Source organism: Argiope bruennichi, chromosome 11 (assembly GCF_947563725.1).
Source record: "Argiope bruennichi chromosome 11, qqArgBrue1.1, whole genome shotgun sequence".
Lineage (NCBI taxonomy): Eukaryota > Metazoa > Arthropoda > Arachnida > Araneae > Araneidae > Argiope > Argiope bruennichi.
Genome location: NC_079161.1, coordinates 18,936,197 through 18,962,789, shown reverse-complemented (window position 1 = coordinate 18,962,789; position 26,593 = coordinate 18,936,197). Strand labels below are relative to the sequence as shown.

The 26,593-nt window shown below is 25.6% G+C and overlaps 1 protein-coding gene across 2 annotated transcripts; it reads left to right on the top strand.

Annotated features, from left to right (window-relative positions):
• Nucleotides 1-885: 885 nt before the first annotated feature.
• Nucleotides 886-26,210, top strand: LOC129956976 (probable methylmalonate-semialdehyde dehydrogenase [acylating], mitochondrial). 2 transcript variants are annotated; one of them, XM_056069056.1, is made up of 15 exons: nt 904-1,120; nt 5,824-5,859; nt 5,966-6,040; nt 7,622-7,783; nt 9,355-9,433; nt 11,419-11,573; nt 12,882-13,029; nt 16,220-16,284; nt 18,277-18,333; nt 18,417-18,476; nt 19,502-19,631; nt 21,153-21,334; nt 22,522-22,701; nt 23,751-23,849; nt 25,966-26,210. In XM_056069056.1, the coding sequence occupies exons 1-15, from the start codon at nt 1,070-1,072 to the stop codon at nt 26,065-26,067; spliced, it is 1,581 nt and encodes a 526-aa protein (XP_055925031.1). In that variant the 5' UTR covers nt 904-1,069; the 3' UTR covers nt 26,068-26,210. The 2 variants fall into 2 exon arrangements, with proteins under 2 accessions (XP_055925032.1, XP_055925031.1); XM_056069057.1 differs by lacking the exons at nt 22,522-22,701; nt 23,751-23,849 and having other exon boundaries at nt 886-1,120.
• The last annotated feature ends 383 nt before the right edge of the window (nt 26,211-26,593 follow it).

The following is a 26,593-nucleotide window of genomic DNA, read 5'->3' as shown; positions in this document are numbered from 1 at the left end:
AAATAAAAGTATCGTTAAAAGAAATATATTAACTGACATCAAATAAAATGATAAACGACTCCAATGAAAATTCATTTTGTGATAGGTTAAAGCACGTCTAATCGTGCTTCGAGGTTCGGCAAGCAATCGAACAACCCTGTAAACGACATTTCATTAGTTGATATATACATCAGAAAAAGTTTTCTGTAATTTTTACTATGCCGAAATAATCACATTATTTTATATCAGGCAAACTGAAGAATCAGAAATTTTGTAATTTTTAGTCAAAGTTATCATCAATTATCAAATCCGATTAGGCGTTGAACATTTTTTGTCGCAAAAATAATAAGACGGCTTTACTCCTTATGAACAGAAGATTTAAAAGTTGAGTTGAAATCAATTTTATTAAATAAATAAAGGTGTTAAACAACAAAATATTGGTTTTGAACAAATGAAAATTTTCTGAACTACTGACATCTTAATAAATGAAACTTTTCTCAATTGATTAATACTCTATTACAAAATGACTCAAATTTCAGAAAAAAAAAAAGAGTGGATTTTTGTTAACACTTTCATATTTCTCCTTTGATTTAATGACGCAATTCGAATATATATTTGAATTTTTGGTGTGATAGAAATTCTACGAAACAGATAAAAAAATAGTTTTAATAATTCTCATGAAACGTATAGCGACAATTTCATTTTATTTCAAGAATATAACAATTTTATTTCTGTTTAGTATACGAAATTCTGCATTATATTCTTTAATAACACTCTTAATTCTAACTGTTGTCATCAAGCAATTTATTGAAAATTTGATTAACATTTGTGATATTATATAAAAACTGTGAACTATGATGGAAGTTATCAAGTTGTTTTTGAGGAAATTAATCGTGACACAAGTAAATTAATAGTGTGTACATTATGCGCAATCAATCTGCGCAGAACAGAAAAGAGATTTAACCGCCTGGATTTGTTTACAATTGTCCAGGACTTCAAGGTTTCAGCATCGAATGATAAGTGAGGATTAGGAAATAGGCATTTCGTGTACTCGTTGCTGCTTCTACCGGTGCTGTTCAGCAATAAAAATATGGGACGATACCTGAAAACTTTGTTATTGTCAAAACGACTTCATTTGATCGTTAGTTATGTTCGAATATTTTAGTTTTGTTTTATATATTTCATGATTAAGTTTTTTTCATCAATCTATTAAATATATTTTATAGTATTTGCTGTTTCAAATATGTACCCTTAGCAACACTGTATTCACTTAACTTTTTTTTACTATCTTTGTAAAATTTTCCTTCGCAGATTTGATATTTCAGGGTTGTCATTTTATATTCTATATGATTTTGTTTGATTTAACTTGTTGCACCTTCATTTCGTCCACCCTAATTATGCTAAAATGCAATAAATTAAAAAAAAAAAGGAATTTACATTTGTGTATCAATAATCAAATTTTTTTGTTAATGAATTTTCATATCAGATATTACATTTTATAAAGTTTTAGTATCAAAAGAACGTTTTTCTTATGTAACATTATTTTTATGGGTTTCCTTAATTTTGATCTTCCTTTAAGCTTTCTTGTGTTATATTTCCTTATAATTCCTCCCGTTATAATGTTTTTCTGAGAAATAAGCAGAAAAAACATTTTCATGTGCATATATAAAGATTTAGTCAATAATTCTATTTCTTAATTTTTATTTTTTCTCTCTGAAAACACTGGAGATAATAGTGTATCTGTATTGTAAGCTTAAAATATATTACTGCAATTTAATACTTGTCATTTTTTATAAATATATGTCCTAAATTTTTATCAGTTGCATATATTATAATATGCACGAAAAGGAATGAACTTTATTTCTGAAGATAGTCTTGTCTTTTTAAAATGTCCGTTATATGCCTATACTATCTTAGTGCATGAATCTCTAATTTGATAAACCTGAGCATATTCATATTTATATAAATATATTGAAAATTTTCTATTTTTAAAAAAGATATTAATTGAAAACTAAAATTCTATGATATAAATTCTTCTAAATTACACATCATTAAAATTAAATTATTATGAGGTGTAAGAGAAAACTACATACTGATGACATTATTTACTTACCAGTTAAAATTATTTTGCATGACATGGTATGAAAATTGAAGAAATTTACATGTTAATTAATCAGACATTTCAATAATATATTATGTTAAAAACAAGTATGGATTTTGCTACTATTATCTGTTACTTGGTTTAATAACAAAAATTTACAAAGGTTGAGCTAAGCCAAGTACCATACATGAACATTCTTAACATTGTGCTAATTCAGCTATTCTTTGAAATGAAAAAATAGAATCAGATGACACACTTTTATTCAGTGGTTCTATATGAAACCAGACACACCTGGAAACAAGTCATCTGGGAAATTTCTGCTAGTTTTTGTGGCATCAAAAATGGAAGTAGTCTTTATAACTAAATTACTGGAAGAGAAAGAAAATCTTTTAACTTGAAAATATACAAAATGACTGAAGAGAATATCGCTAATCTTGGATTAACTAATAGTTATCTTGAATAATTTACTAATTTTCTTTATTGATTCTTTTTTATAGCAAAATTGTAGTGATTTTTTTAGAGTAAATACAATAAATTTAGTTTAGCTGATTTGGCCTGGATCTTTTCCATTATATGTCTGCTAACTAGCAAGTTTTGGTAAATTTTTAGGTTATAAATAATTTCTACATATGTAAAAAACATGACAAAAAATTACTTGATTATAAAAAAAAAAGCTGAAAAATTACAAATAACTATAGATGGAATGCATAAACATGCTATTATAGCTGAGAACATTTTGACCTTTTTGAGAATATGATGCCACATGAATTCTATGAATTAGAAATTACAATGCTGTCGGGCAATATCTCTTCTGTTTGTGGACAGAACAAGTAAGTTTATTGCACTAAAAACTTTGTTAAGCCTTTTATGCTATGGTATAACTGGGGGGGGGGGTGAGAAAACACATGTGCCCTGAACACCATTATTGTAAATGAATGTCATTACAAAACAATTCAATTGAGGATCTGTTTTGTTGTGTTTATTAAAAAAATATAAAAAGTGTTCGTTTTGACTCTATTTTTTTTTAGATTTTGAAAAATTAAAAGGATTCTAGTCAAGTGAAGTTGCATATAACGATTATAATCCTCTTGACAGTCTAAGGATGTAGCTAATTTTCTCTCAAGAAAATAACAAATAGGATTTTTAAGCAGAGATTTATTAACCAAAACTTTATTAATGAAAAGCTAAGTTTCTTAACAATCCTAAGAACTCTGCAGAGTTCCTTATGGTGTGTATGGCAATAAAGAAATTGTTTTTGATTTATTCATCATTATCCTTAAATATGAGGATTTTTTTTTTACTTCATTATATATATTTGATTAAAAAATTTTTTAATTGCAAAATCAATGAAATGCATATTAATTTTATATTTCTCTTAACACGTAAAACTTTCACATGAACAACTGTTTGAATTTCTTATTTAAATCCTTTTAAAATTATTTAAGTTAAAACAGATTTGCTGAGCAGATTTAAAAAATTTTATTCATAATTCTCAGAAGAATGTTATAAATAATAATTAAAAAAACATTTTTATGATGATATATTGCTTTTTAGATCAACAAGCCATTCACATTTAATATCTTTTATACAATTTTTGAGTTGTATCCTTTGTCCATTTGTCTACTGATGTTTTAGAGGCTAGACCATTTGGAGTTTTGATAATAAATCTGGCACAAATATATTTTTTAAGCTTAAATGAGCATCTTCAACTTTTGAATAGAATTTTAATTTATTAAAAGATCATCAAAGTTTAAATATTTTTACTGCCAATTTGTAATAATATTATTACTTAAATTCCTAGACAAACTCCATTATAGATTCTAAAAATTTTTGTTTTAATAATAAATATTTAGTAGGTAATTTTGACCAATTTTTAAATAGCAATTTCCATTGTTGAAATTTAAAACAAACTTCCTTTATCAAACTTCTGAAATGGCTGTTTTTTTTTTCTATTGAAAAAGATAATTAAATAACTGTTACAATTGAGAATTTAAATTTACTCTTAAGCTATGAAAATGGATAATAAGGCATTTCGTAGCATGCGAATGTTAATATTTCTTTTCTGTCTGTTTAATTTTAAGCATCAAGTAATTTTATTTTGATGTTAGATTTGTTATGTGATATTCATTAAGAAAATTTTGTAAGCGGTAAACACTTTTCTTTGAATGTTGGTTTTTGTATTTTCCTATTTAATTCCTAATTGTTAGCATTTATTTATTTCAGAGTATAAAATGCAATAGCATTAAGATATTAGTGCTAGTTTAGCAAATATAAATCATATTAAGAACAAAAGTGATAAATATTATTTAGATATTAATACTAGTGCTCCCTGGCATGAAGTTTTAGTAACAGGGTCGGTTTTCCAGTTTCTTCATATTTTTAAGTAGAAGCTACTATTTTGGTATTTATCCTGGCCTCCTTATATCCATATCTTTATATCCAATATGTCTCTGCTCTTCTGGAAGAATAAACCATTTCAATAACTGACTAACATTTAAACAATTTGTACCGGTGTCTGCTACTAATGTTCGATGTAAGATTCTTTTTCTGGCTATATCAAAATATAATATTTAGATTTGAATGTAAACAAGTGACAAATTTCAGTAAATCATTGAATATTTATGTAACTTTCTGTCTATTGATTTAAATATTAAATTATGTGTTGCATAAAATCAAAAGTACTTTAAAATTGCATTTTTAAGTCAAAATCTTTCCAAAACTTTAATTATAAGCAGATATTTTGTTTTTATATATTGATGCTTCTTTTTTGTGTAAATAAAGATTTTAAAAGAATGAGAAATAGAAAAAATTTCAAGCAGAATTTAAATGTATAAATAAACTTTTTTAGTGCCTATTTTTTTTCCAAAATTATTTAAAATTGTATTTTTTTTAATTACATATATTTATAGGTTGAATTATGTATCACGTTTTTATATGGAATTTTCCTTATTTCGATTTAGATTATAAGACAGATAACAATAAACAGATGATGATAATAATAACAAACAATATTAGTTGTAATAATGCTGAGAGAAAATTTAAAAAATTAATTTTGGTAAAATTAGGATTATGTTCCTGATAATTTTATAGAATCCAAAGATACTTATTTCATATCCGTATAAATAATTGTTTAATGTGATTTGTACTACTACAAATTAAGAACTTCAAAGCATTAATACTAAACTATAATTTTCAAATGTATTGCTGGAAACTTCATGAAAATATTTTTTGATATTTTATTAGGTTATTTGCATATAAGACTTCAGAATCGTTAATTTTTTTTAAATGATACTTTTTTTTTAACCGAATACAAGCCTTTTTTAATGACTGATATTTGAAAAGTCTGGAAATTTTTATTTATTACTTTGAACTATATGAAGTATCACAAAGGACATATGTACAGTCATTGTTGAATGTTTCCTACAAGCTGTATCTGAATGTAAAAGAATAATGGAAATATTAATTTGAAATTAGGTTGATAAATTTTGCATAAATATGAAAATTTAGTCAACTAAACATTGATATAATAATTAAATATTACAAAAAATGAATTAGAAAGACTTAAAAACTGAAAAAAAAAGGATAACTTTTCCAACAGCATGTAGACGTGTATTGTGTTTCTGCAAACATAGGAGAAGCACTTAAAAGATTAATTTTATCTTATTAATTTTTCTATATTTCATTTGGTTATTTCATACAATTTATGATGCAGTTATTAAAATGAAGATAATTTATTTTTGCAGAAATATGGATTCCTCTCAAGACATATTGCCTCAGCTGTAAGTAGTGAAATTTATTAATAAATATATTGTTATGATTTATAATTATTTTTTTTTTAATTATTGGAAATGTTTTTATATGAATTAAAACACTTTTAATTTATAGCCAACTACTAAACTGTTTATTGATGGGAAATTTATCGAATCCAAGACTTCAGATTGGATTGATTTGCATAATCCTGTAAGTAAGCAAACTAATTTATATATCTAGATGCCATTTGTTAAAATATTATAGAAGAATTAATTTGTCTGTAAATATAATGAGTAATGGTTAAAGTCTTTTCAAAAGTTCATGATGCAAGAGTTTTATTTTTTTTTATTTTGAATTGCTTATTTGATAAGTCATAGAATTTTATGATAATTTTTGCTATAGAAAACTCAATAAATAAAGCAGGATCAGATTATTGAATAGGAAAGGCATGTAACTATATAGAAACCCCACTATTTTAATAGATTGCAAGGTTTTTTTTTTTTGTGAATATGTGTTTTCTTATCTGAATTATGTAGATAATTTTATACAAACTTACAAAATAAAGAAAAACATATTCAAATTAATATCAACTATTATTTACATTTCGAAATACTAAACTTCACATTGTTTTCCATCATTTCAAAACCTCTTGCAGATTATTAACTTTGTTCAAGTTATTTTTCCAGGTCAAATGGTTCCCATTTCAGCAACCTTGCAAAAATTATGAATTGTATTAGAAAATTTTTACATTTTTTAAAACCATTTTGTTTAAAATTATTTTTGATTTTCTGTGTGTGTATGTTTGTTTTGTTTATTGAGAACAACTTTCTTAAAGGAAAACTTGCATTTAATGTTTCATTTTTTTAAATTTCAATCTTATTTCTTGTGTAAGAAGTATTTATATAAAAATTTAACTAAGATTGATAAAAAAAAAAAAAAAAAAATCTTATTTTAGAAGTTAATGTGGTAGAAGAAAGGGACTTGAAACATGCATTGCTTCTAGGAAGAACTTAATCTAGCTTTGTAAATAAGTAATTGATAATGATAATGCAATAATAAAAGTAAGCAACTGCAGTTATACACACATAATAATCTTTTATTTTCATCAAATATTTTCCCTCATTTATGAAGAGTTAAAAAATTATCCAAAGGATTGTTTTTCACTTTTTTTTGAAATTAAAAAAAAAATGTTTAAATGCATAATCACTGTATAGATTTGCATTTTCTTTGTTTCTGCTATTAGACAGATTTTCTGAGTATAAAAACTATGAACAAATTTGGTCAGTTTCATATCAAGATATATGAATTAAGAGTTGTTTATTCTGTGAAATTTTGCAATAATGATTTGAAAAAAGGAAAAGTGATTGTTAATCAATGAAGCAAAGTTGTAAATATCTAATGAATGCTGTTAATTTGTTAGGGCAACAAAATAGTATTGTGAGATTTTTTAAAGAAATTGTTTCACTTATATATTTAGTCAATAATAAAGGCCTATTAAATAATCAATATTGGAGGGTATGCAATCTTCATTAAATATAGAGATACTTATTTTAAATTTGAGTTTTGAGAATTTTTGCATTCTTTTCTTCATTACCAATCTTGAATGAATAACCGTGCGAATTAATTTATACATTTTTGCTTTTTATTTACACAAATCTGTCTATTTCATAATCTGATTTTTGAAAATACTGACTTTTATTTTGGTTGTTGAATATTCTGTATACACAAAAACAATTTATTAATTGAATATAATATTTCTTATATCCGAATAACAACTTTCATTCTTTTCAGGCAACAAATGAAGTCGTGACAAGGGTGCCTAAATCTACCAAAGACGAAATGGAATGGGCAGTTGCCAGTGCAAAAGAAACATTTAAAACTTGGTCCAATACATCAATTCTTACTCGGCAGCAGACTATGTTCAAGTTGCAGCATTTAATAAAAGAAAATATGGTAAAATCATTTGTGTTCTTTATGGTTGTTTCTATTTATACTGAATTTGTGATTTAAAAATTCTTAAAATCTTACTGATCGGTGATATATATGCATCAAACATTATATCTCATTGAATTTTAAAAAAAAATCTATCATACTATTTAATATAATTAACAATAAAAATGACCCATGACATTTTTTATATATTAGTTTTTATTATCATTTGTAAGATTTTTTATTTAATGCAAAAATTGCAAAAGAAATTCATCAAATTTAATGGCATTATTAATTCTCTTTGAAGTAGTACTATTTGAGTTTTGACTTTTATTTGAGAAATATTTGAGTCCTGGATGTCTGAAATTATAATTTAAGACAGAAATTGGGAACATTAATTAATATAATTTTTTTAGTTGAAGCTGGCAATGAAAAATTGAAAATCCCCCCCCCCCACACACAATTACTTTGCTGACCTTTCATGTGAAACATTTATATCTAATTAATGATTTTGATTTTGTATTGAATTTTTATATAGTATGTGGAATTTTGTAATCAAATGTTTGCAAGAATATTTGCAGAGTAATAGCAATAATTTCCCATATCTAACAAAACAAAAAATAAGTGTCAAAAATAAATGAATAAATCCCACCTGTGAATTTGTAGTTAAACTAGTTAATAATTTACTAAGGAACCTACTATTCTTCTTCAGTATAATTTAAAAAGAATCCAATCCAAATATTCTTCAATATAAAATGCTTAAAATGAAACATGTGTTATGGTCAATGTGAATAATTGGTTATTATTAATACTAACTTGTCATTATTAATAATAACCAATTATTCATACTGTCCATAACATATGCATTTATGTATATTGCAAAATTATACATAAATGAAATCTGGAATTATGGAATATGTTCTGAAATTATTGCAAACAGTGGCTATAATTTGAATTTTTATAAGATATTTTTAATAAAATTATCTTTATAGTCAGCTAACAGTAAGTGCAAAATTGTATGATTTGTCACTAAAAATATTATAGAAAGCAAATTATTTTATTCAAAAGGACTATGTGTTTTTTAGGCATATTGCATTAAATGAAATCACTGCTGATTGTATATGACATATTAATTGTGGCATTGCACATAAGATAAAAACTAATTTTTGCAGACATTACAATGCAAGTTAGATTTTATTCTTTAATGTAAAAAAAAGTGTGTAAAAATTAATGTTTGAAATAGGTTTGTATTAAATGTTAAATTACATAATATTTTATTTCTTGCTTGGATATTTTTTAAATTGAATATTAATAGTGCTTCACTTCAATAAATTGGATCAAAGTTTTTCAATGATCCATGATATATACATTAATCTCATATTGAACTTTCAATAAAAGAATAGAGAATTCTTGGTTTTGTATAACAGGCAATGATTTTTTTTTTTCCATTTTAAAAGAATGATTTTTTTATTCTTAACCAGTTGTATGGTATGTTCTACATATATGTCAAGATGATAACACATTTAAAGACCAATATGTTAAAGATGACATTTGTAATTTTATAATAAAGTTCTAATTTATTTTTTTATTTTTAGAATAGATTAAAAGAAAGCATTACTTTAGAGCAAGGCAAAACTCTAATAGATGCAGAAGGTGATGTACATAGAGGATTGCGTAAGTTCATACATATATTATTGTTGTTCCAATATATATTCTATATGAAAGATTGTACAGTAGACTCCCGATTATCCGCGAGCGGATTATCCGCGCCTGCCGCGCTATGGTTTTTTTTGCTTCCAAGCAAAGAGAAAATGCTTCCAAAGCAAGAAGCAAACACAAATGATTGATTTCTTCAAAAAGGTGTAGTTTTACAGTTATGCTTTTGTAATTACATAATACATTACAGTATTAAAACAGTACATATGTATTCATTTTTCAGTGTATCCTTGACGCCTCTCGTAAGTACAAAGCACTTTTCTGTTTTCATTAACAATGCATTTTAGGTTAGTTTTGAGTGATATACTAATATATTAAGCGTTAGTTAAACATTTCCTGCAGTTTATTTTACGTTTTATTGTACATAAAACGATTTTCCAAAGTTGGAATGACTGTTTTCTCTTTTGCTATACCCGTTTTTAGCTTTTTTCGGATTATCCGCGATTTTTGTTATCCGCGGCGGCCGCGCCACCCAATTCCGCGGATAATCGGGAGTGTACTGTAATTAATTAATGATTACTTTTATATATGATGACTGCATGTTTCTAAAAACTGTGATTGTAATTCTTTTGTGAATAATAAAATATTTCATTTTATTAAGGGATCTCTAGTGTTACCATTTTATCATGTTAAATAATGCAGACATTAAATAAAAATATAATTTTGTGAAGTATGAGTACCTTATTTTTGCATTAGAAACATTAAAAGCTAGCTTTAGAATTTGGAATATTAATACATATATCAATGTTTAGAAGAATTATATATGCAGGGTTATATTATTAGAATCAATATATTCAACACCTTCACTGGTTTATTTTATCTGTTATCTAATTAAATTGCATGTTCTATTTTAAGGATTTTTTGTTGTTGTTGTTGTGATTCAAATGAAAATTCATTGGATACTTTACACATTTGTTTATTCCATATAATTCTTGTGTTGAATCGTAACATTTATAAATGACATAATAGTTGTTTAAATGTATAAAAACCTGGTAAATCTATTATTTAAAGTAGTAAAAATTATTTAAAATTGTTGTTTTAAATGTTTATAATTTGTTGTTGTTTAAAATTGTTTATAAATTTTTCAAGTTAAATTTTTTTTTTTTAAATTTGTTTCATATCACGGAGTTCTTAACTTAGGTTATTAGCTAAGGTTTAAAATAGATGGTATAATAGATGGTAAAGAATAAATAAGTTTAATGAGACAACAAATATGAAATTATTAAATTAAAGGGTTTAAACTACGATAATATTTAAAAGTGAGCAACCTTATTTTCTTGGTGTTTTTACTTATACTTTCAATGACAGGTATTTATTTATTTTGTTTTGTTTTTAAATGTATCTATAATCGGCAAATATTTTTTAAAAGGTTAATGTCTGTTTTATACTTGAATACCCCATTTTTATTAGAAAAATATTAAAAAGTATTAGAAAAATATTTTAAAAAATTTTGTAGAATATTTATACAGTAAGACATATTATTTTAATTCCGAATTTTTATTATTTTATGAATAGGAAAGAGCAAGAACGGTTGAGCTGAATCTTATTCTGAATTCCAACTTTATGAAAACATTGATACTTGAATTGTTTGAATATTATATTCTAATAATTTGCTATTAATTTCTGTTTTTTTTTATCGTTATTATAATATTGTTAAAGAGTCAAATGTAATTTATTTTAAAATTTTGGGTGTTTAAATTAAGTTTTTTATGGAATATTCTTTTATTGTATATGGCCAGTACAAAATGTAGTAACTGAGAGACAAAATGTAAGCTTTAAACCAAATTGCTTATTAGCTTTTAATTGTATTTCAAGTAAATCATCTGATAGTTATTTATTAAATTCATCATTTGATAGTTTTTAAATTCATCATCTGATAGTTCTTATATTCATCATATGATAATTATTTAATTCATCATCTAATGGTTATTTATTGAATTCAGAGGTTGTGGAACATGCTTGTGGAATCACATCCTTACAGTTAGGAGAAACCTTGCCATCAATATCTCGAGATATGGATACCATATCATATCGCTTACCTCTTGGAGTGTGTGCTGGTATTGCACCATTTAATTTTCCTGCAATGATACCTCTTTGGGTGAGTTCTTAGATTTTATTCCTCTTCTTAAACGTCAGCATTTGTGATACAGTTTCTTGTAAGAAGAGAATGCAATGGCATTAAATAAGCGACAAGTAATTGAACTCAAAATAATGAAAACATATTCATTGAGCAGTGTTAAAAATTGAAATATATATGTTATAAATTATTGCTGTTTTAAACTTTATTATTCAAAATTTAATTTTTGCTCTGTTTTTATCTATTATATTGAGTATGTCTGTTGAATCTTTGATTAAATTCATTAAATAAATTCAAGTACATTTATTTTTAGTTTCCTAATTTTTGTAATTGTTGATTTGATCTTGATTTATTTTTATCATATAATGTTAATATAATTATTAATCAATTATTGATTCTTTTTTTATTTTCCATATTTATTTTTAAGTTATGAAATTTGTTGAAGCACATTTATAATTATCACAATATTCATTGCATGGAGTAATTTTCAATTCTAGAACGAAATTTCTCAGTATTCATATTTCAACAGATACTCTTTGTTCAGTTATTAGCTTTTTTGTCACAGATTTTGGAGTGATATTTGTTATTTAATGCTTTACTATGGTACAGCCATACTTTCTAAGAAATTATGTTATCATCCCCAATAAATTCATTTCACTTCTGTGTCTAAATGGAACATATGCCCTTGTTTTTTTGTGTAATAAAGTACTTTATATTTCCAAACTCCTAAACGATTTCACTTAACCATCCATTTGTCATATTTTGACATCAATGTTGTTGCTTTGAAATTTATTTTTAGCTTTGCTTCATTTTTTGAGGAAATGTTATAAAGAAAGAAAGAAATTTTCAGCATTACTATAAACAGATATAAATTTCATCAAATAACTGTAAAGGTTCCTCTACATTTATAATAATTTGGTTAACACATACAAATTAATGGACTCATAAAGGGTTTTTCCTCAAATATTGCAATTTCAGAACACATAATACTGAATTATTATGTATTTAATTTTTGTATTTTAAACCTTTAAGAAAAATGTAGGATATATATTTCTCTTTCCTTTTGTGTTTCAAGCAGCACATCCTTCTAATATCCTTTATTAAAAAAAAAAAAAAAACCAATATTGTTGAAAAATTCTAAATGATATGTATAAATTAATATTAATTTGCAAGTCATCGGCATAAGAATTGAAATTTCTCCTTTATCATTTGTTACATTTAAGAATTGAACTAGAATTATTTTAATTTTTATTACAGTATACAATATTACTATTTAATTTTTGTTACAATACAAAATTAATTGTCTTATTAATTTTATGTAAATTCCAGATGTTTCCTCTTGCATTGGTATGTGGTAATACTATGATTCTCAAACCATCAGAAAGAGATCCAGGTGCCACGATGATTTTGATGGAGTTAGCAAAAGAAGCTGGTATTCCTGACGGAGCTGTTAATGTTATTCATGGTGCACATGAAGGTATAGAATTAAGTTAAAAATACCTGTAATTTGTTTGTAGGATCTGTTTTTTACAAATAAGTTGTTGGATTTCCCGTATTTATTAATAAATCAACAGATCTTTGCCAGATGATTTATTAAACTGACATTTCCTATTTTCATTTAATAAATACTGACTGACATTAGGATTGTAATATTTCTTGCAGCTATTCATTTTTGATAGCATTTGTCAATCTTACATTTCTGACACTTTAATTATCAAACAAATTTAAGAATAAAATTTGTTAGATCGAAATTTACAATTATCATTTGATAGTGAAAAAATTTTCATCAAAAGATTAATCACTTCATTATGAATTCATACTTAGCATTTATTCATTAAAGCCAGGAATTGCTTGAAAGATTGTTTGATATTACTATTGGAAAAATGTATACAAAAAAGTATAAAATGGGGGGGGGATTAGAGGTATGGTGTTATGGGGGCTTCAGAAGTGTATTCCTAACATGAGAATTATTTTTCAATTTGTTCTTCCAGTAACCTGCTTTCTTTTTATTGCATTTCTCCTTATCTATTGAACTGCTCGCTTTTGATTGGTTTTTAACACTTTGCATGCTTGTAATACTTATGTCATTGCCAACTTTTATGTTTTTTTTTTTAAATTCTTGTTATCAATCAAAATATTTATATAAAAATAAATTGTTCTTCTGATTAAAAAAAAAAAAAAAAGAAATTCATCCTTTTGAATAAATTTTCCAATTGGCAATGGTATTAACTGAAAAAAATTGAATAAACTTTAAAACCAGATTATTTAATTCTAATAAAATGCATAAAATTGTAAATATATTACATTGAATGTAAACATTTTGAGTTAAGTTTATTGAGTTTCGTTTTATTGTCCTTCTCTTTGTCAGTTGAACTGCATACTTTTGACTAATATTTAAAAAGCTATTTTGATGCTATTGTCACATGGACTTTAAACAAACATCTAACCTCTGCAAAAGTAAAGATGGTCTAATTTTAACTGACAAACAGGCTCTTCTTAACAGATGGAGAGAACATTTCCATGAAATTTTCAGTAAACATGATCAACCCTTCAGTTCTGAAATTGTTTTTTAAATCAAAATAGTGAAGAAGTACATCCACCTGAACTTGAAGAAATAATCTCCTATTAAAATCTGCTATAAAAAAGTTAAAAAACAACAAAGCAATTGGGCATGACTGCATCACAGCTGATCCGTTGAAATGTCATGGACCAGTACTTTTAAAGTTAATCTACAATCTTATTACTGATATCTGGAATCTAAAATACTACCTTCTGATTGGAACATAAGTGTTATATGCCCAATATATAAAAAAAGTGATACAATAGATTTTTCTAATTATAGAGGCATCAGTTTTTTATGTACCACTTATAAAATTTTGTCTAACATCTTATACAAGACTTGCACAATTTATAGACCCTCAAATTTAAAGTTATCAATGTTTTTTTTTTTTTTTTTTTTTTGGAAAGGAAAATCTACTAAAAATCGGATTTTTACACTTAGGCAAATTCTGGAAAAGACCAGAGAATTTGCTATTACTACACATCATTTTTTTATAGACTTCAAAGAAGCTTTTGATAGTATAATAATAGAAATTGTGGTATTGGCTGAATTTCAAATACCGCATAAACTAATTAGACTTTTTGTTGCAAGTATGTCCAATGCCACTCGCAGGGTCAAATTCTTAGGATCTTTATCAGAAGAAATTACTGTCAATAATGGAGTCAGGGTGATATTTTTATCATGTCTTCTTTTTCACATTGCTTTAGAGAAAGTCATAAGAAATTCAGGAATTAACATCAGAGGCAATATATTCTCAAAATCAACACAAATTGTTGCCTATGTAGACGAAATTGACATCATTACATTTAAAGATGCTTTTCTTTCTTTAGAGCATGCTGCTAATAGCATGGGACTTATCATAAACTGCGAAAAGGCCAAATATATGGCTGTATTAAGTAATGGGACCTTCTATGAATCCCATCTAGAAATTGGTTCTCACAAATTTCAGGTTGTCCAAAATTTTACTTTTCTTGGTTCTATAGTTACTGATGATAATAGCATAGTCAAGAAGATTCAAGGTCGTCTAATGAATGCAAATAAGTTCTTTTACAGACTAAAATGATTTTTTAAATCCTCACTACTATCAAGAAATACAAAAGTTTTACCATATAAAAACTTAATTGGACCAATACTTACCAGTGGCTCAGAGACCTGGACCCTGACCAAATCTGGAGAAAATAAAATAGCAATTTTTGAAAGAAAAATTCCATGAACCATTTTTAGTGGGATAGAAATCAACAATGTTTTGAGAAGAAGCGCTATATAAAATCTCTAGAGAGCCAGATATTATAAAGTTCATAAAAATAAATCGGATGATTTGGGCAGCTCATATATTTAGAATGGATGATGATTCCATATTTAAAAAAATTCTTTTACATAAACCTCTAGCAAGTAGAAAAAGGGGCAGACCCAAAATGAGATGGATAGAGTCAGTGGAGACAGACTTTTTTGGCTATCCAAGTAAGAAACTGGCACACAAGTGTCAAAAATAGAATTCAGAGGAAAGCACTGGCCCACCCTGGGCTGTTTAGCCAAATATGATGATGATGATTTTAATGGTTTGTAAATATATTTAAATACTTATGTCATTGCCTGCTTTTATATGCTGTTTAATTTTTTTTAAATATAAATAAAATATTTATATAAAGATAAATTGTTCCTCAGATAGAAAAATAAACATAGTTTTGAATATATTTTTAAATCTGCACTTGTATTATTTAAGTAAATTTTAAAACCAGATTATTTAATTCTGATAAAATACATAAGATTATAAAAATATGACACTAAGTATAAACATTTCTGAGTTAATATCTATTAATAATTGAAAAAGCTGAAATATTTCTCGGGTATTTTTTTTACATCATTTTTTTTTTGTTTCTGAGTTGATGAATTATTACTTAAAATGTTATTTGTTTAATATGATATAATAAAAAAGAACTTAAATTACATAATCAGATAAAAAGAAGTAGTAACTACTTTTGATTTATTTTTCCAGTGAATATGTCATTATAAAATTAGCATTCATTCATATGTGATTATTTTTTAAAAATGTGATTATTTTCTATTGCATTATTGGACATGTTTTAATTTTTAATCTTCTTTTTAGCTGTTACTTTCATATGTGACAATCCAACTATTAGAGCTATATCTTTTGTGGGATCTGACCGAGCGGTAAGTGTTTTATGATTGTCTTTGTTATTTTATTAGACTTTAAGCATATGAACTCTTCTATATATTTTTCTTATGATATGTCCTAGAATTATTTTGTAAAACATAAATAAACACTGCAAATTTTTAAAAAATAATTTAATTCTTTGATAGTTTTTTTTTTTATAGTAGAATTACAATATTGTTAATTTTTGTTGATTATATATATAATCTCAATTTAAATCCCAATTGATTTCCTAATTTTTATCTTAAATTAGCCAATATTAGTTTGATCTAAATTTTTCTGTTTCCTGATCAAATTCTTATTTTTTAATTATTTCTAATATGCCCTCTACAAAATTGCTGACTCTTTTATTTCCCATGCTCTGAGCGAAAAATTCTTAACACTTCACATTCTTTTCGCAGATACTTAAAATTCTTTTTCCTAAGTCAACTCATGTGAAAGAAATACCCATTAGAAACTCTTATAAAAATCACTAAAAAAGAACAATTTTTGTCACTTTGCACTTGGTGCGACAAACATCTTCCACCTTTCATTCCCTTGTATAAATTATGACTCCTGTTGTGAAATAAACTGAAGTTCATTCCAAAAGTTTCTCCTTTTCACCATGCACCTGCAAAATTCTGTGCGAACACATATACTCAGTGATTGGTAAAGGTCTTAGATTAAAAACAGCATCTCATATAACCAAGGAAGTAATGTGTACCTATAAAGTGATTATGCTGAATTTATTGAGAAAAATCACAGTGCCTGGAAGCAAAATAGGTCTACAAAAAATAGCTAAAAAAAGTAAGGTATCAGATATATAGTCAGAACAATGGATACTATATCATAATAAAAACACAGGGAAAAGTGTTCATGGAGGTATCTGTAAAATTTGTCAAAGATATTTGCGATATAAATTATGAATTTTACATCACTGGCTCAAAGATGTATCCTAAAATTTAGTAATGTGTCCATAGATTCTTGTTTCCCTCCCACAAGTGCATTTACAGAATTATTATTGTTATTTTTTATTTCTTTGAAGCAAACATTTCACTTTGCTGTTGCTTAACTCGAAGAAACTATATGATAATACAGGAGAACCCTTTTTCAAGTCACAGAAAATTCATAATTTTATTTGCAAAAATATCTTTACCAGTATTATGGATAACTCCACAAAAGTTTCTTTTCTGTTTTTATTCTTGTATAATGTATATCTTTCTAATAACTATTTGGAAGATTTTTTTTTTTTTTTGTAATTTTCTTATTTTAATGGTAGGGGCATTATAACCTGTCAATGAATTCAGCATAATAATTTACTATAGATGTATGTTATTTTCCTGGCTATGCAAGATACCATTTCGACTGGACTTGTCTGAAAGTCCAATTCATCATATGTGTGTGTGTTGTAATATTATTATGTTGAATTAATTTAATTTAATTTAATAAATATCACTGTAATTTTGTTTTATATTATCGTCTTATTCTAATTTATTTTATAAAATTGAACTATTAAGGTAATAATGCTTTATATGTTATTCAGACATATTTATATAAATGAAAATAATTATTAAATGTTCAAATTTCTTAAATCTTATAAATATTTTTTCTTTATATTTCAGTGTTATCTCATTTTGTCCATTTAACATAAAATGATATAAATGTTCTTTATTTTATTCAAATTTATTCTTTTGTGATTGATTTTAAAAATAAAGAAGCTAGATTTTTATATTTTTTGTTTTGTATTCGTTTGTAAAGATTAATAATTTTTTTTATTTATTTGTTCAGTTTCCAATGTTTCAAATATCTTTCAGTGATGATTTGTTAATGTAGAGTTTTAAAAATTAAAATCCGCAATCAGTGCAGAGAAATTTTAATGTACATTCAGATTTTAATTTCTAAACAAATTTATATCATATTATGATTTGGATAAATCAGAAAAAAGCAAATATTTTTATATAATATGTGTAATATATTGTTATACTATATTCTAATGAAAGGTTTTTTCTCAGGGTAAATATATCTATGAACGAGGCTCCAAGAATGGCAAACGCGTGCAGTGTAATATGGTAATTATTTTTAAAATTAATTTGCTTTTTTACTGTAAGATATAATTTTAATCTTGCAAAATTATCCATTGTTTCTTTTGTAGGGTGCTAAAAATCATGGAGTTATAGTGCCTGATGCTAATAAAGAGCACACTCTAAATCAGGTACAAAACATTTAACAATTTTATTTATTTTTTTGCATTCTGAAAAATTATTATCAGATGTTTATTATATTCTTTATATTAGAATTTTTCAAAAGCAATTTGTAACATTTGTTAAAGATATCTTATTCAAGATATCAATTCATTACTCTTATCATTGGACCATTTTTCAAAATTGTACAGCTTGTTCCCGTAGTCCTTTTATAGTTTTAAAACATAATTTTAGTATCTCAGTCAATTTCTATTAATAAATTATTGTTATTCATTATGATTCTGTACTATTGATATATCGATAAGTTATGTAATTTATATGATCATATAAATATAATGGTAGTTTTATCTGAAATGTAAAATAAAACTATTTTTGTTGGCCTGTCAGTTTTTTTTTATTAATTATGTTGGATTTTTATTTATATTTTTTATTTGAAATATAATCAATACTTATGTCATTTTTTTCCCTTCCATTATCAGAAGAAGATTATGGGGACGAGGGTGCCTTTTCAGCCTTTAATTTCATAGCTATTGCTATAAAAAATTATTTAGCTCTTTATGATGAAAGGATAATTGTTTGATTTGAATTATCCTTTTATCTTCAATCATTGATGTTATGAGCAAATAAACATTTCATTCCCACACAGTCGTTATTTCCTTTGAATTGCATAATTCATATTTGAACAAGCGTTTGAGTTATTTTGGTCAAAATTTAACATGTAAAAGCTTTATATAAATTTTTGATTAGGGATTTTGAGAACCATGATTGAAGATTTGCTGAATTTTTCGCTAAGTCTTGACTTGAGAATCATTACAGTTGTCAGAATTCCTATAAAAAAATCTACTTGATTTAATATTAAAAATAATTTTTTAATTAAAAATAATTTTAAATATTAAAAATAATTTTTTAATTGGTCTATATTGCTACTATTAACATCTCTGTGTATAATTTATGTTGATAAAATAAATAACTATATGTTTCATTACATCTAAGTAGTCTTTAATTGCTTATTGAAACATCCAAAATGTTTTTTCAGCTTGTAGGTGCAGCATTCGGAGCAGCAGGTCAGCGTTGTATGGCCTTATCGACTGCTGTTTTTGTTGGGGAATCACAAAAATGGATTCCAGAACTTGTAGAGAGGGCAAAGAAGTTGAAAGTTAATGCTGGTAGGATTTGAAATCTGAAAACTCACTTTTAAATGTATTATATTTCTCCTGTATCCTTCTTCTTTTTTTTTTCCAGCTTATCTAAAAGTTTAAAAAAAATGCGTCTTTCTAAAAGTTTTTAAAATATAATTATATTGCAGTGTTGATTGGAAGAACATCACACTTTTATTGGGAAAGTATATTTCTGAAAAGTTTTAATTCCACTATTGTAGCATAACTAATACCTTAACAGCATTTTGAAATTGTATGGAATGGAAAGGTTCCAACTTGCCAAAAATTGTTTAACTTCCTCTTACCATTCAAATTTAATGCATTTATTATCAATAAAACGTATTTGGATCAGTTTTAAACTATCTGAAGTATCTAAACTGGAGTGTCTTTCTCCTTTCACTGCCATTCAACCGCTTTAAACAATTCATAAAACCATTTGGAACTTCTGGATTTGTTCAATGATTTTGAGTGTTTAAACTTTCCACTTGTTTTAAATTATTTTTTTTTAAATATACTATTCCAGTAAAATTGTAAAAAAGAAAAAGAAAGGGGAAAAAATGAATGTCAAAGTTGTGCCACATCATGTTTTTACATTATTTGCTTAGCTATATTTTAATTTTCAATTTAATGTATATTTACAAGTTATTAAGTATAATTGTTTTTGCACTACAGTATATGAAGATGTTTGCTTTACATTATATGACACTGTAAATACCCTCCTGTGATTTTATAGAATTATATCCAGTATAAGAACCATCTAAATATAGCAATTAATTTTGTTACTTAATCTTTTTACTTTGATTTGTAATCCTGTCATCTCATGTGAGCTGTGCACACTATAAGATATCTATTGTGGTCTGATGGCAAAATCTTAGCATCAGAATCTAAGGATTACAAATTCAATATTCATCTCTATGGACCTAGTGGTGTCAAATCTACTTTTTTTTTTGGTGTGGTGTGCAAATTTAGAGTCAGTAGTGCAAACCGAGGTGCCAACCATAATTTCGAAATCATCCCCATATTCTGAAATGGAATGTCAGTCTGAGTAATTTAAGAATAGTTTTTAAGGCATTATTAATTTTCAAAGTGCTATATTCAATTACTAGCCTTCATCATTATATCTTTCCAATAGATTGTCTAATGCTTGCATATATACATTTAAAACTGTTTTACAGAAAGCTTAGGTTCTTGTTAACGATTTATTTTTAGATAACTAAGACATTTAGATTATTTTTTAATTAAAATTAAATTAAATTTTTTTACACTTACCATCAGTTTTGGTTGTTAAGCATAAAGTTGTCAATAATTGCTTGGATTTATTTTTCATTCATTTAAGTGCATTAATCTAAATCATATTTTGAGGGGGGGGGAATGGTAATATCATCAACACCACTATTTGTAATTGCACTGCCCTTTTTTGTATTTATAATAAAATTGAATTATTAATCTTCCAAAATGAGTAGCATTTCTTGTACTATTCTGCTTAATACATATGCATGTATTAAAAAGGAAAAAACAAAATTATTTTAGGGCATATCCCAAATACTGATCTGGGACCTGTCATCTCACCAGAAGCCAAAAAGAGGATTTGCAATTTAGTTGAATCGGGAGTAAAGGAGGGTGCCAAATTGTTGTTGGATGGAAGAGGCATTGTAGTTCCAGGTTTTGAAAAAGGAAACTTTGTTGGTCCAACTATTCTTTCTGATGTGAAGGTACTAGAAAATTTTTGTTTAATTTCCATATTTATCAAATTTTTAAGTGAAATATATTTTTCACATGTATGAGTTCATAAAACTTTAATTTTAATTTTTTGTGCGTATCTACTAAATTGAAATGATTTCAGTGTTTCATACATCATATTGATGTTTTGAAGTGATTTTAAATTTATTTTTAAGTAAATATGCACATAATGAAAAACAAACTATGCAAGTTTTAAGACCTATATTAATTTTTGTAGATAAATTCTTGAATTTGGAAAAAAATTGCCATATTAGGCTTCATTATTTAATAATGCTGTTTAATGTGAAATTATTACCAACCTAACATTGTAATCTGATTTTTCTTGTATTTCCCCCAAGTTGAAAAATTGTACTTCACTAAAATATATTAATTTACTAATTCAAATATTATTTAGTTTTGCTTAAAAGTAGTGAAATAATTTAGAACGAATGAATGGATTTAAAAAAAAAAATTTAATATTATCACATATAATACTAGATATAATAAATATATTTAGTGACTTAAAATTTATTTATATATATTTAATTTAAAAAACTTTTAATTTTTTATTTAATATTTATTTTTGGATACAATTATTTGATTTTGCAAGCTACACAAGTTAGTTAAGTAAGAGAATACAGTCCCATCAATGGTTTTATAAGTTAAAAGAAATGAAATTTTTTTAACTTACATCCATTTATTGAAACTGAAGTCAGAACGATATCTCATGATATATAAGTACTTCAATGCTACCTTGACTACCTTTTATGCTTTCTTTTTATCAGGCGTTCTTGACTTTTGGATTTATATTGTTATTCTAGCCTGAGTGTGCTTTATTATACCAGTAGTATTTGCAAAATTCAAGTGATAAATATGTTAACATAAAATACCTAATAGTTTCTAATATTGTGTTAAGATATTGTGGAAAGAAATTTTTCCTCTTTATTATTTAAAATTGCATTTCACTTTGTTGTCAAAATATATATTATAAATAAACATAATTTAATTTTAGAATACTGTGGTCTGTAAAACATTTTAAATATTAATAAGGACTATTTGAACACACACACAAATGCACATGCATATATATATATATATATACAATATAATTTTTATTAATTTTGAAAATGATAGTTATGAAAATATATATTTATAATTGTTAATGATTTTCTTTATACAGCCAAGTATGGAATGCTACCGAGAAGAGATCTTTGGCCCTGTTTTATTAACACTCTCTGCAGATACCATTGATGATGCTATTAATCTTATTAATTCTAATCCATATGGAAATGGGACAGCAGTGTTTACTACAAATGGAGCTACAGCAAGGAAATTTATAGCAGAAATTGATGTTGGTCAAGTAAGAAAATTTATTTCATTTTACTGTTATTATTATAGTATATGGTTATTCTTAATCATGGTTTACCTTTCCTTCTAATCTTTCAATATGTTTTGTGAATTAATATGTTTATATTATTTAAATTTGTAGAAAATTATTTCACTTGACTATGCATTCTTTCTTAAAAGTGGTTCGAACTCTTGGAGTTAATAATTTGTATTTTCAGTGAGAATGGAATAAATATTTTTACTAAAAATTGTCCCATAATTTTCTTTTTAAAAATATTTTTTAATACTTGTTATATTAAAATGGATGTAGAAAAATATGAAATGAAGCAATTACATTATATTTAATATCCTGATTTTTTTTTATTTATGCTTCAAAGCATTTATATAAATCAAAAATACAGTTAACTACAGATTTTTTTTCTTTGATGTATGGTAAATGATAAGATATATTTGTATTAAAGGAAAAAATGATTTGGCATCACTTTAGAGTGTAGTATCAAAAAAGACAAAATACAAGAAATTATTAACCAATTTAATTATTAATAATTTAATTTCCTTCTTAATATCTTAGTAGTAACTTTATATGCTAGTTGTCTGTGGTAAATAATTGTTTCCCTATTATATTAATAGTATTAATATAGTCATGCCAACGAATTTTGATGAACTCTATCGCATTACAACAAAAGAAAATATTATTTTAAACTATACTTTCAAACTTTACTTATGTACTTTTAATTAATCAGAATGCTCTGTAAGTGGGAAATTGATCTAATTGTTGAGGCTGGAAGAGTTCTGTTACAGTTGAGTCTCAGATATCAGAACTAATGCAATCCAAGCTTGTATAGATTAGGGGACTTTTTCTTTGATTTTGCTAATTATTTGTGAGAATTTATTTATTGATAAATTATAATATTAAATTGTTGCATTATGTAAATAAAAGTGAAAAAAAAATGGATTCACATAGGAAAAATTTACTTTTTTCCCTTCATTATTAATTATTTAGCTTACATTAGATTTAAAAAATATATGTATATACTTGGACAAACTATTAACTTTTTGCAGGTTGGTGTAAATGTTCCAATTCCTGTTCCCCTTCCTATGTTCTCATTTACTGGTTCTAGAGGATCTTTCTTGGGTGATGCCAATTTCTATGGAAAAGCTGTAAGTTTTGGAAATTATTTTTTCATGTACATATTTTTTGCAAAATAATGCTTTCTAACTGCTGGTAAAAATGGTTATCTTTTTATAGTTCCCAAGAAAATTTTTATTTGTTGAATTATTGTTTTAATTTCACCATTATTTTTCACCATGCAATTGTGTTTTTGAAAGGAATTATATATTTCATAGCTTTCAGATTGAGAATTTTCATAAGTGAAATTATACTACTCTCCCTCTTCCTTTCCCTTCTATTTTAATCCCTTGTTTTGCATTTTCTACCATTTCCTATATAACTTCTGCATACTCCCAGGAGTGTGCTATTAGTTGGGAGTCTCTTCACTACCTCATTTCTAGGTTTTTTTTATTTTACCTTTACCATTTTTATTTAAAGTTATCTGGCTTTTGTCCGGAATTAAAAATTTTTTCTTTTTATCAGAAAATCTTTGAAAAATATGTCTGCATAGCTAAATAACATTGATTATTAAATACAATTTTCTGAATTTTAATTATTTGACGAATATTTGTCTAAATGTAGTTGAATCATGAGTAAGATCCATCTATAAAATGAGTTTTGAATCCATCTTCTATTAGACAATTCCTGGTTGTAATACAAAAAAGTGTAATCAGTTAAAATGAATTTTATTTTAAATTATAAGCCCAATTTGTAAAGTTAGTTGAAAATGATCAATCAATTCTGTACTTCCAATCTGAGAACATTAAACAATAATGATCACACTAAATGAAAATTTTTATGTACATTTCAATATGTTGTCTCAAAACTAATGAATTTTGATAACTTGAAGGAAATGATAACTTTAACCATGATCATATTAAATGGTATCCACTGTATATTATCTGATTTATTAGGATTATATATATATTTGGTTTTTTTTTACATGTAATTGTAATATAACAATTATAATTTTTTTTAATATTGTATAATCACTGCTCTTGTATTTAGCCCTCTTTTTCATGGTAAGATCGAAAATTTTCTGAAATATATAGTTTTGGTTGCTATGTAACTATTAAATTATACTGGATTCTGTGCCTAATTTCTAAACAGTCAGAGATTGCTTCATTTAAAGTATTTTTCCATGTTTTTCGAACCAATCAGTGTACTACTGAAAACAGAAAATCTACATTTTTATTCTGTCATCTACTAATTAGTTATATTTCATTAAAAGAAGCAATTTCAATAATAAATGCTCCACTCCTATGTAACTAAAACTCGCGAGTTATGAAGCTAAAAATAATCTTATTATTTTAAGCCAGTTAACAGCTGCCGTAAAAAAAGTCTGCTCATTTTAACAGATCGATTTTTCAGACACAGGTTGAAATGTTCTAATATTATTTAAAATAGTGATATTCAAAGTTTCTTAATCTAGTCCGTTTTAATTACAGAAGAGATGATTATTTTTTATTTAAGATATTGATTACTACAAAATATATAAGTAATAAGTATCCTGCCCTGTCCTGTCTAAGCATTCAGAACTTTTAAGAACTGATCAAGCTGCCATTGTTGGTAGACCCACTCCTCGAAACCATTCTCCCAGGCAAAGCGACTGCTGAATTCTCCTTATAATGGAGAATCTCTGATGACATTAATAAAACTCAAGTCTCCACTAAAAAAAAAATTCTTAAGCATGTAAGGAAATCTCTGCTAAATATATACATGCTGTTATACCAAGTATAATGCCCATTTACCAATTTACATGCCGATTATTTATTATCTTATTCCATACTGTCGGTACATTTAAAATAAAATTCTTAAGTTCAGTGTGATTTGTTCTTAAAACTTTATCTACAAAGCTCATATTGTCAGGATTTTTCTATCAAAATAAATGTATAACAATTAAATGGTTTTTATTATTTTTCCAAATACATTCGAAAAATTTTCATACATGTTCAAGAAACATCATATGCCTCGAATTTTTGCTGTTGAAATATATTTTATTTGATAAGTTTTGAAAATATTTTGAGTATTTGATTTGAAGTGCAATTACGAATTACAATCACTGCTGGTGGGAGGATTAATGAATTGTGATATCCAACAGTCACACTAATATACAAGAGCCTTATATTCAGAATTAATTAATGCAAATGCTCTTTAATTTTACAGGGTGTCAATTTCTACACGCAGCTGAAGACGATAACCCAGTTGTGGAGAGAACAAGATGCTACTGATTCTAAAGCAGCAACGAGCATGCCAGTCATGAAGTAAATAATATGAAGTGCCAATGGAAATATCAGTCTTCCAAATATGAATTTGTTGTTGTTATTATTAAAAATTTTAAATCTTATTTGTAAATGGGTTTTTTTTGTTTAATCCAAAATATTTTTATTTTAATAAAATTTTGCATTTAATTTGGAGTGACTTAATGATTGTTACTGTAATAATATTTTTCTATTGAAGTAATTGATAAGCAATGTATATAATCAGCAAGTGTAAGTTTCTAAACATTGTAGAGTTAATATCTTTCAAAATGAATAAAAACTAAAATTGCAAGTCTGCTTTTAGATTCATCATATATGCAATTAAACTTTCAATTGCATTCTTTTTTCTTTTTTTTCCAAAAAAAGAGAATATATATTATTAAAGACATTATTCAATGGAAAACATATGCCATGGTTTAGCCAATATTTTAATTATAATGTTTTAAGCTTTTAAAAAATTACATTTGCATGATGAATCAGAAAGAAATGTCATCTAACTAACCAGAATTCCGGAAGAAGATTTAAGCCTTTGT